This window comes from Bombina bombina, chromosome 6, assembly GCF_027579735.1.
Source record: "Bombina bombina isolate aBomBom1 chromosome 6, aBomBom1.pri, whole genome shotgun sequence".
NCBI classification, from domain to species: domain Eukaryota; kingdom Metazoa; phylum Chordata; class Amphibia; order Anura; family Bombinatoridae; genus Bombina; species Bombina bombina.
In genome coordinates this window covers 1061459131-1061471808 of record NC_069504.1, presented here as the reverse complement: position 1 = coordinate 1061471808, position 12678 = coordinate 1061459131, and the positions used below count along the sequence as shown (strand labels likewise).

The window sequence follows — 12678 nt, the reverse complement described above, 5'->3', positions numbered from 1 at the left end:
CCATATGGTACCGTGGTGACTGTAGTTAAAGAAAATAAATTATCAGACCTGATTAAAAAAAAAAAAACCAGGGTGGGCCGTGGACCGGACACACCGTTGGAGAAAGTAATTTATCAGGTAAACATAAATTCTGTTTTCTCCAACAAAGGTGTGTCCGGTCCACGGCGTCATCCTTACTTGTGGGAACCAATACCAAAGCTTTAGGACACGGATGAAGGGAGGGAGCAAATCAGGTCACCTAAATGGAAGGCACCACGGCTTGCAAAACCTTTCTCCCAAAAATAGCCTCAGAAGAAGCAAAAGTATCAAACTTGTAAAATTTGGTAAAAGTGTGCAGTGAAGACCAAGTCGCTGCCCTACATATCTGATCAACAGAAGCCTCGTTCTTGAAGGCCCAAGTGGAAGCCACAGCCCTAGTGGAATGAGCTGTGATTCTTTCGGGAGGCTGCCGTCCGGCAGTCTCGTAAGCCAATCTGATGATGCTTTTAATCCAAAAAGAGAGAGAGGTAGAAGTTGCTTTTTGACCTCTCCTTTTACCGGAATAAACAACAAACAAGGAAGATGTTTGTCTAAAATCCTTTGTAGCATCCAAATAGAATTTCAGAGCGCGAACAACATCCAAATTGTGCAACAAACGTTCCTTCTTTGAAACTGGTTTCGGACACAGAGAAGGTACGATAATCTCCTGGTTAATGTTTTTGTTAGAAACAACTTTTGGAAGAAAACCAGGTTTAGTACGTAAAACCACCTTATCTGCATGGAACACCAGATAAGGAGGAGAACACTGCAGAGCAGATAATTCTGAAACTCTTCTGGCAGAAGAAATTGCAACTAAAAACAAAACTTTCCAAGATAATAACTTAATATCAACGGAATGCAAGGGTTCAAACGGAACCCCCTGAAGAACTGAAAGAACTAAATTGAGACTCCAAGGAGGAGTCAAAGGTTTGTAAACAGGCTTGATTCTAACCAGAGCCTGAACAAAGGCTTGAACATCTGGCACAGCAGCCAGTTTTTTGTGAAGTAACACCGACAAGGCAGAAATCTGTCCCTTCAGGGAACTTGCAGATAATCCCTTTTCCAATCCTTCTTGAAGGAAGGATAGAATCCTAGGAATCTTAACCTTGTCCCAAGGGAATCCTTTAGATTCACACCAACAGATATATTTTTTCCAAATTTTGTGGTAAATCTTTCTAGTTACAGGCTTTCTGGCCTGAACAAGAGTATCGATAACAGAATCTGAGAACCCTCGTTTCGATAAAATCAAGCGTTCAATCTCCAAGCAGTCAGCTGGAGTGAAACCAGATTCGGATGTTCGAACGGACCCTGAACAAGCAGGTCTCGTCTCAAAGGTAGCTTCCAAGGTGGAGCCGATGACATATTCACCAGATCTGCATACCAAGTCCTGCGTGGCCACGCAGGAGCTATCAAGATCACCGACGCCCTCTCCTGATTGATCCTGGCTACCAGCCTGGGGATGAGAGGAAACGGCGGGAACACATAAGCTAGTTTGAAGGTCCAAGGTGCTACTAGTGCATCCACTAGAGCCGCCTTGGGATCCCTGGATCTGGACCCGTAGCAAGGAACTTTGAAGTTCTGACGAGAGGCCATCAGATCCATGTCTGGAATGCCCCACAGCTGAGTGACTTGGGCAAAGATTTCCGGATGGAGTTCCCACTCCCCCGGATGCAATGTCTGACGACTCAGAAAATCCGCTTCCCAATTTTCCACTCCTGGGATGTGGATAGCAGACAGGTGGCAGGAGTGAGACTCCGCCCATAGAATGATTTTGGTCACTTCTTCCATCGCTAGGGAACTCCTTGTTCCCCCCTGATGGTTGATGTACGCAACAGTTGTCATGTTGTCTGATTGAAACCGTATGAACTTGGCCCTCGCTAGCTGAGGCCAAGCCTTGAGAGCATTGAATATCGCTCTCAGTTCCAGAATATTTATCGGTAGAAGAGATTCTTCCCGAGACCAAAGACCCTGAGCTTTCAGGGCTCCCCAGACCGCGCCCCAGCCCATCAGACTGGCGTCGGTCGTGACAATGACCCACTCTGGTCTGCGGAATGTCATCCCTTGTGACAGGTTGTCCAGGGACAGCCACCAACGGAGTGAGTCTCTGGTCCTCTGATTTACTTGTATCTTCGGAGACAAGTCTGTATAGTCCCCATTCCACTGACTGAGCATGCACAGTTGTAATGGTCTTAGATGAATGCGCGCAAAAGGAACTATGTCCATTGCCGCTACCATCAACCCGATCACTTCCATGCACTGAGCTATGGAAGGAAGAGGAACGGAATGAAGTATCCGACAAGAGTCTAGAAGTTTTGTTTTTCTGGCCTCTGTCAGAAAAATCCTCATTTCTAAGGAGTCTATTATTGTTCCCAAGAAGGGAACCCTTGTTGACGGGGATAGAGAACTCTTTTCCACGTTCACTTTCCATCCGTGAGATCTGAGAAAGGCCAGGACAATGTCCGTGTGAGCCTTTGCTTGAGGAAGGGACGACGCTTGAATCAGAATGTCGTCCAAGTAAGGTACTACAGCAATGCCCCTTGGTCTTAGCACAGCTAGAAGGGACCCTAGTACCTTTGTGAAAATCCTTGGAGCAGTGGCTAATCCGAAAGGAAGCGCCACGAACTGGTAATGTTTGTCCAGGAATGCGAACCTTAGGAACCGATGATGTTCCTTGTGGATAGGAATATGTAGATACGCATCCTTTAAATCCACCGTGGTCATGAATTGACCTTCCTGGATGGAAGGAAGAATAGTTCGAATGGTTTCCATCTTGAACGATGGAACCTTGAGAAACTTGTTTAAGATCTTGAGATCTAAGATTGGTCTGAACGTTCCCTCTTTTTTGGGAACTATGAACAGATTGGAGTAGAACCCCATCCCTTGTTCTCTTAATGGAACAGGATGAATCACTCCCATTTTTAACAGGTCTTCTACACAATGTAAGAATGCCTGTCTTTTTATGTGGTCTGAAGACAACTGAGACCTGTGGAACCTCCCCCTTGGGGGAAGTCCCTTGAATTCCAGAAGATAACCTTGGGAGACTATTTCTAGCGCCCAAGGATCCAGAACATCTCTTGCCCAAGCCTGAGCGAAGAGAGAGAGTCTGCCCCCCACCAGATCCGGTCCCGGATCGGGGGCCAACATTTCATGCTGTCTTGGTAGCAGTGGCAGGTTTCTTGGCCTGCTTTCCCTTGTTCCAGCCTTGCATTGGTCTCCAAGCTGGCTTGGCTTGAGAAGTATTACCCTCTTGCTTAGAGGACGTAGCACCTTGGGCTGGTCCGTTTCTACGAAAGGGACGAAAATTAGGTTTATTTTTTGCCTTGAAAGGCCGATCCTGAGGAAGGGCGTGGCCCTTACCCCCAGTGATATCAGAGATAATCTCTTTCAAGTCAGGGCCAAACAGCGTTTTCCCCTTGAAAGGAATGTTAAGTAGCTTGTTCTTGGAAGACGCATCAGCCGACCAAGATTTCAACCAAAGCGCTCTGCGCGCCACAATAGCAAACCCAGAATTCTTAGCCGCTAACCTAGCCAATTGCAAAGTGGCGTCTAGGGTGAAAGAATTAGCCAATTTGAGAGCATTGATTCTGTCCATAATCTCCTCAAAAGGAGGAGACTCACTATCGACCGCCTTTATCAGATCATCGAACCAGAAACATGCGGCTGTAGCGACAGGGACAATGCATGAAATTGGTTGTAGAAGGTAACCTTGCTGAACAAACATCTTTTTAAGCAAACCTTCTAATTTTTTATCCATAGGATCTTTGAAAGCACAACTATCCTCTATGGGTATAGTGGTGCGTTTGTTTAAAGTGGAAACCGCTCCCTCGACCTTGGGGACTGTCTGCCATAAGTCCTTTCTGGGGTCGACCATAGGAAACAATTTTTTAAATATGGGGGGAGGGACGAAAGGAATACCGGGCCTTTCCCATTCCTCGGCACCTCTAGGAACTTGTCCATTTTACATAGTTTCTCTGGGATGACCAACTTGTCACAATCATCCAAAGTGGATAATACCTCCTTAAGCAGAATGCGGAGATGTTCCAACTTAAATTTAAATGCAATCACATCAGGTTCAGCCTGTTGAGAAATGTTCCCTGAATCAGTAATTTCTCCCTCAGACAAAACCTCCCTGGCCCCATCAGACTGGGTTAGGGGCCCTTCGGAAATATTATTATCAGCGTCGTCATGCTCTTCAGTATCTAAAACAGAGCAGCCGCGCTTACGCTGATAAGTGTTCATTTTGGCTAAAATGTTTTTGACAGAATTATCCATTACAGCCGTTAATTGTTGCATAGTAAGGAGTATTGGCGCGCTAGATGTACTAGGGGCCTCCTGAGTGGGCAAGACTCGTGTAGACGGAGGGAATGATGCAGTACCATGCTTACTCCCCTCACTTGAGGAATCATCTTGGGCATCATTGTCATTATCACATAAATCACATTTATTTAAATGAATAGGAATTCTGGCTTCCCCACATTCAGAACACAGTCTATCTGGAAGTTCAGACATGTTAAACAGGCATAAACTTGATAACAAGTACAAAAAACGTTTTAAAATAAAACCGTTACTGTCACTTTAAATTTTAAACTGAACACACTTTATTACTGCAATTGCGAAAAAACATGAAGGAATTGTTCAAAATTCACCAAATTTTCACCACAGTGTCTTAAAGCCTTAAAAGTATTGCACACCAAATTTGGAAGCTTTAACCCTTAAAATAACGGAACCGGAGCCGTTTTGAACTTTAACCCCTTTACAGTCCCTGGTATCTGCTTTGCTGAGACCCAACCAAGCCCAAAGGGGAATACGATACCAAATGACGCCTTCAGAAAGTCTTTTCTAAGTATCAGAGCTCCTCTCACATGCGACTGCATGCCATGCCTCTCAAAAACAAGTGCGCAACACCGGCGCGAAAATGAGGCTCTGCTTATGCTTTGGGAAAGCCCCTAAAGAATAAGGTGTCTAATACAGTGCCTGCCGATATTATTATATCAAAATACCCAGATAAAATGATTCCTCAAGGCTAAATATGTGTTAATAATGAATCGATTTAGCCCAGAAAAAGTCTACAGTCTTAATAAGCCCTTGTGAAGCCCTTATTTACTTGCTGAATAAACATGGCTTACCGGATCCCATAGGGAAAATGACAGCTTCCAGCATTACATCGTCTTGTTAGAATGTGTCATACCTCAAGCAGCAAGAGACTGCACACTGTTCCCCCAACTGAAGTTAATTGCTCTCAACAGTCCTGTGTGGAACAGCCATGGATTTTAGTGACGGTTGCTAAAATCATTTTCCTCATACAAACAGAAATCTTCATCTCTTTTCTGTTTCTGAGTAAATAGTACATACCAGCACTATTTCAAAATAACAAACTCTTGATTGAATAATAAAAACTACAGTTAAACACTAAAAAACTCTAAGCCATCTCCGTGGAGATGTTGCCTGTACAACGGCAAAGAGAATGACTGGGGTAGGCGGAGCCTAGGAGGGATCATGTGACCAGCTTTGCTGGGCTCTTTGCCATTTCCTGTTGGGGAAGAGAATATCCCACAAGTAAGGATGACGCCGTGGACCGGACACACCTATGTTGGAGAAATAAAGTTTTATTACTTAGATATGTACATTTACTATATGAGTGATCGTAAACTTAGGACCTGCTCGACAATTTTAAAAGACCCTCCGAACGGGGAGGTGCATAATTAAGATTATTATGCAAGGACTTTTTTGCTTCTCTGTGATGGCAGATATTGCGAAAATTATGCACGGACATTTTTTTTAGCTCATCAGCTATCACTAGTGTATTTTATGTGTGGCCCAAGACAATTCTTCTTCCAATGTGGTCTAGGGAAGTCAAAAGATTGGACACCCCTGAGATACTTGATAGAAAAAAACAAAACAATTTAGAAATCCATAAGAATTGGGCTGATACATTAGGAGACTCTGCTCCATCTAACCCAACAGTTCAGGTGGTGTTGGTTGGGAGTAGAAAATTATGAAAAGATGACCCACACTCCAGTCACAACATAAAATGGTTGACTGAAGACTGACTACGTAAAATAGCTGAACACAAAATCAGTGAAATATGGCGCAGTACAGTCACATTTAGAGGATGCTGTGGACATAAAGTTCTCAGTAAAATGGGTAACCTGAATGTTGGCTGCAGATTAGAACACAGATGGCAAGTTCACAAGAACTTCTTACAAGAATTCAAAGGCAAACTGATGATTAATGGATACACCATTTTGAGACAAAAGCTCAATTAAAGCACTGGAGGAAACAGTTCTCTACCCCCTCAGAAATGGTGTCTGAAACAAATACTAGCAAGGTTATGGTATCCTTGTTTTGGGATTCAGAGGGAATTTAACTCTGAATTATAGGGACATTCTACACTAGATTTTTCTTTGCATACATGTTTTGTTGATGATCCATTTATATAGGCCCACTGGGAGTGTTTTTGTAAAAATGTATAGTTTTACTTATTTTTAAATAATATTGTACTGATTTTCAGATTCCTTAACCAAGCCCTAAAGTTTTAGATGTATACTCATGTCTACAGATTCCTGTTTTCCTAATGGGTCTTTTCATATGCAGGAGAGGGGAAGGTGGGGGGTTTGCTCTCCATGGTTTTCCATTTCAGTGGGTGTCCCAGCCTAACCTCATCAATGGTGCTAAATTAGGAGCTTCAAAGTAAATTTTTATTCTGGATTTTTTTAATCAGTATCTGTGCATATTCATCTTTATAGTAGTGTCTATTACATGCAATTATATGAAAATTGGTGTATACTGTCCCTTTAACCCCTTAACGGCCGGATTTATGTCTACATCGGAACAAAGTTCTGATGAAAACATATAGGTTAAAAATTTAAATCGCGCAATCGTTCATGCGATAGTGTGATTTCAATGATGGGATCATGTCTGGGGGGGGGAGTGCCTGTGATGCTAGGCACACCCTCCAGCTCACTATCCCATTCGGGAAGCGCCTTTGGCTTCAGTACAGATAAAAGGCTAGGACATTCTATGCCGTCCTAAGGACGTTAAAGCCCAGTGCGACTAGGACGGCATAGAACATCCTGTGGTCGTTAAGGGGTTAAAGATCTTCTCATTTTTAGAACATGAAATGCTCCGTGCCGACTTCACAAGGATTACCCTGCATCATATATTCCCCCAATTGGCTTTATCAGATAACAACTGCAAAACAATGTCTGCAGACTAAAAGCCTAGATTTAAAAACTAAAAGCAATAAAAACAATGTTAGTTTGTTTTAAAAAAGTTTAGACTTGGCTGATATGTTATTCTATAGCAGAGGTCAGCAACCTTGGCTCTCCAGTTTTAGAACTACATTTCACATGATGCTTAGACACTTAAACATTGTGGGAAATGTAGTTCTAAAACATCTGGAGAGCCAAGGTTGCTGACCCCTGTTCTATAGCAACACAATAGAAATGTCTTGTGTTTGTCCCTTTAACAATTATTTTCCTCTCACTGAGTTACAGTAAAGCAGCTAAATATCAACATGTTATTTCCCCAATATACTTCCCAGACTTCTCTAGTAATAAATGTGTTAAAGCATACTGACCTGGCCACAGGCTGTAACTAATGACACCTTTTGAAGGTGTCATAGGACAATCGTCAGGGTTTGGACAACTGAACAAGTAACAGTTTGGATTTCTACCCATCTTCCTGGTGTCGAATATGAAAAAGTTGCAGTCTCTGTCACCTGGATACAAATAAAAATACAATCTGTTAAATTACAAATTTGTTTGCAAAAGTATAGAAAGAAACAGGTGAACTACTATCCTAAATAAAGGATATCACTCAGACAGGGAATTCAGCACACTTAGTTCTTTTTATTTTTAAACCAACACCTGGTTTCAACTATTTCTTTGTTCACGTAGATTACAAAAACACTTATAAAACACATATTCACTATAAAATAAATATACACATCATACTTAGTTTCTAAAGATTATGCAAAAAAAATGGCTAAAAAAACTGCCCGTTCAAAAGTCCTTGACAATCATCGATTCATACAAAGTTTTGCTATCCCGCAAGCAGTGGTGTGCGTAAGTTCCAACACCTAATACTACCAGCGAAGCTTTGTGCCGCGGCATCTTTACGCTGTAAAGGAGGAGTGACCAACAAGAAGCTAGCAGCAAACCGAGGCCAAAGATACGTGGAAAGGACGAAGGTGGTACTGGCGACTAAAGAAAACTCCAATAAGATTCCAGGAAGGCAACAGAGGTTGCGGTATTTCCAGAATATATCCAAAGGGTCGTGGGTAAGACTAGCCCATGCGCGGCTGAGCATTGTAAGTATAGCCGAATAACAAAGTTAAGTCCGCTTCACTTCACTACATGCTGGGAAGAGAGGTATACACAATTTTACAGACACTTTGCAGGACGTCTATGCGTCTTTACTTGCACACACATAACCCTTGTTTGTGAGATGAATTATCTATGTTTGCAATATTAAGTACGGACTGTTCGTTTGTCACTAATTGGCGTTCCAAATGAACAACTAACACTGCAGTGTGCTTCTTTAAGTCATTCTAACATTCATGAACTTTTAACAGCTGCTTGACAACTATACTTTGCAGTCAGGCCCGGCAAGCCATACCAAGAACTTTTGAGTGCCATTTTTTGCATAATCTTTAGGAACTAAGTATGATGTGTATATGTATGTTATAGTGAAGGTGTGTTTTATATAAGAAATAGTTGAAACCAGGTGTTGGTTTAAAAATAAAAAAACTAAGTGTGCTGAATTCCCTGTCTCTATGAGTGATATCCTTTATTTAGGATAGTAGTTGACCTGTTTCTTTCTATACTTTTGCATACAAATTTGATTAAGGTCTCTGCACCTCCTTCCATATGAAGGATTCTAATATTCAGAATCAACAATCAGCTTAGCAGCACTAGTCTTTTTCTACACATACTGTTAAAATTACAAGCCCTCAATGCATGAATACAAACTGCGGTTTGTAGTGGTCAACAGCAATGTCCTTTCATTGCTAAGGAGAGACACTTTCTTAGTAACACTCCAGTGCATCTAGTATTCAGGAACAATACTAATCATGTGTGTTTACCTACAGGATGCTTCTATTTTATTCAATTCTTTTTTATTCATTTAATTTTGCAGAAGTACCACCCTTCCTTATATTAGTAAGTGTTTATTTGTGCAGTTACCATAGTAAAATACTTTTATCCAATCATTTTGCAGCTTCAAACCATGGACACAAAAGCTTAAAGGAATAGGAAATTCAAAATTAAACTTGCATGATTCAAATAGAGCTTGCCATTGTATACCCTTTTAAATTCACTTCTATTTTAAAACTTACTTTATCCTCTTGGTATACTTTGTTGAAAAAGGATATGTACGTATCCTACACTAGTAGGAAGAAGCTGGTGATTGGTGGCTACACATTTGTCTCTTGTCATTGGCTGGCTAGATGTTAATAAAGTAAAGCACTGTTGCTCCTTCAGCAAAGGATACCAAGAGAATTAAGTAAATGTTATAATAGAAGTAAAATGGAAAGTTGTTAACAATTGCATGTTCTATCTGAATTGTGAAAGAAAGAAAGAAAAAAAAATGGTTGCATGTCTTTAAATATACAATACAAGCCTAGGAAAATAAATGCACCATGAGATGAGTAGGTTGGGTATAGCTTTAAATAAAAATACTTTAAATGGCAGCTGACCACAAACAGGACCAATATCTAACAGTGTAACCACTGAGACAATGTGGTCAAAAACAGATCTTGATCAGTGGTTGATCCATCACACTAACTGAACCCAAATTGTTTTCTCTTTCATGATTCAGATAGAGCAAGCACTTTTAAGCAACTTTCTAATTTACTCCTATTATCAATTTTTCTTCGTTCTCTTGCAATCTTTATTTATAAACCCTGAACAGCACTTGTTTATTGGTGGATGAATTTATCCACCAATCAGCAAGAACAACCCAGGTTGTTCACCAAAAATGGGCCGGCATCTAAACTTACATTCTTGCTTTTCAAATAAATATACCAAGAGAATGAAGAACATTTGCTAATAGGAGTAAATTAGAAAGTTGCTTAAAATTACATGCTCTATCTGAATCACAAAAGAAAAATTTTGGGTTCAATGTCCCTTTAAGATATATATTCTAAAAACCACAAATACTAAAAGCAAATATGTAAAATACATACATACACGGCACACACCAACAATTACAACCACCTGGTGCACTGCTATAGGCCAAGATCATTAAGCAAAATATTTTTTTCATATATAACCAAAAACTAAACTTTTCAGTTGAATAAAATATTACCTGCTATGGTATGCTCCTTGCAGCATGCAGTCATACAATCCTCTGGACTTAGAGCATGAAAGGGGTCACTGCCACGAACGCCGCTTTCCACTGCCTTCTTGATATCAATCACCATGTTTGGAAATGCCTGTGTGTAACACTGCTGGGCCTCACACAAAGTGAGGGCTCTGAACAAGAGCAGAGCCCATGCCAGCCAGCACCAACTAAACCTCATGTTGAGTACAGCATGGGCACGGCTCAGAATCAGATCAGTTAATGTTTCATTGTAGAAACTTAGGTTGTGCCTCCCTATAAAACAACAATCAGAAAATCAGTAAACATTAATAACATATTGCTTATATTATATTTCTTATTTAAAATAGGTTTAATTTAAGTATCTAAGTTTGAAAAGCTTTCAAAATGCACTGAGATAAGAGGCGCGTTAGCTTTCCACAAAGAATACCAAGAGAGCAAAGCAAATTTTATAATAAAAGTAAATTGGAAAGTTGTTTAAAAATGCAGGCCCTATCTAAATCATGAAAGTTTAAATGTTGACTAGACTGTCCCTTTAAGTCAATTATTTTGTACAATTAAAGGAGCAGTAAACACCACTACTTGGACTTTAGCTAGTTCCTACATAATGCTTATTTTATCCTGTGACTTACTTATTCACTTCCAGTGCCAGCCACAACATAGCTGCCCTCTTCACTACAGTAGGAGTTCCGTGCTTGCTTCAATCTATCAATGGAAGAACAGGATGTTAAAGCATTTCCTTAAGAGTTAGCAGAGATGAGCCGATTGTGCCCTAGCAAGTCCGGCTAAACAGACTTCACAGAACGCCTCTAAGTGCAGAGGCAGCATATTTACAGAATTTAAGGCACATCCCTAATGCAGTACATTTCAAAATAAAAGCTTTAGACATGCCCCGCCTATGTTTGCATTTATAAAATATGCCTATTAAGGTTGTCAGCTCATAAGCAGAAAAAAAAAAATCATTTTGTAGGGATGTAAAATTATTAAATAAATAATTACTGATGTAAATAAAGAATAATTGTAAACAGATCACAATAGCACAACAGGCACAAATAATGAACATGTGTCAAAAAGAAGGAAGAGGTGAATTTTCTGTACATGGGAATTTAAATCCAAACATAAAAACACTTTCTATATACACAAATGCATATACTGTATATTTTATTAGACATTATGAAATACGGTCTCCTAGATGAAACAAAAATGTTTATATCACTTAACACAGAATCTCAAAAAGCCTCCCAATAACACAAAACATCCCTGTTTACACCACTGAAATGCATTTAAACCTTTAAAGGGACATGAAACACATTGAGATGGTAATATAACATGATATATATATATATTTTTAGTATGTATGTATGTATGTATGTATGTATGTATGTATGTATGTGTATATATATATATATATATATATATATATATATATATATATATATATATATATATATATATATATATATATATATATATATATATATATATATATATGAGAACATTATACTTATAATATACATACATATACACATAGACACACACTCTGCAATATACTGTCATTGTTTATTTTGTCCCCTTTTTCTGTAATTCCATTCTGAAATTGTGAGCTTTTCAGTTCCTGTTAGAAATGGTAGTGCAGAACACTGTTTTATTCCACACAGCCATTGGCTGCACACTCTGGTGGTGACCTATTTATAACTGTCCCTAATTGGCCACAGCAGTGAAGGTAACCTAAGTTACAACATGGCAGCTTCCATTGTTTTATAGACAATAACACTTATTTTGTCAATATGTAAACAGCTAATGAAACAAAACAAAAAAACATCTACATGCTATTCTCAGACTAATCTTTTCTTTGAATGCATCATTATATTTAGCATTCATTTTGTCCCTTTAAAAGTAACAAAGCAAGAGAAAAGCTATTGCTCCCCAAGCCAACATTTTAAATATTTTATTTCCTGCACAAGTAGAAGTGTGATGTAAAATTTCCAGATGAAAAAGCATCTGGAAAGACCTGATCGGCCAGTAGATGTGGTATGACGAATCCTGCGTCTTCCAATAGGTCTAGCTATAAAAGCAAACTGAGAATTCAGTGAGAAGAGTTTTAGCAAAAAAGCAACTACTAAGCCCAATAAATAAAAATTTAACAGAACAAGAGATATTGACAGCAGGTAAGAACCATAAGGTCCATCTAATCTGCCCTTTTTGAAGTGTGGGCTTCATTAATTCTCAGTACAGCTTTATACATATACCAAGCTTTATCAAATTCCAACATAGTAATTACTTTTACCTTCTCTATTGGAAATCCATTCCAGTTCCATGAATTAACCCCCCTTCCTGTAC

General features: G+C 39.7%; 1 protein-coding gene across 3 annotated transcripts in view; it reads right to left on the bottom strand.

Moving 5' to 3' along the window:
• Window positions 1-12678, bottom strand: part of MANSC1 (MANSC domain containing 1) — a 96202-nt gene that overhangs the window by 42884 nt on the left and 40640 nt on the right. For 2 of the 3 annotated variants that reach the window (XM_053718914.1, XM_053718915.1), the window contains exons 2-4: window positions 10971-11043; window positions 10327-10614; window positions 7598-7738 (exon numbers count right to left, since the gene is read on the bottom strand). In XM_053718914.1, coding sequence (XP_053574889.1) covers window positions 7598-7738; window positions 10327-10540 — 355 coding nt within the window. In that variant the 5' untranslated portion in view covers window positions 10541-10614; window positions 10971-11043. Of the gene's footprint in view, window positions 1-7597; window positions 7739-10326; window positions 10615-10970; window positions 11166-12678 lie in introns of those variants that run through there. The other variant, XM_053718913.1, reaches the window with a different exon arrangement.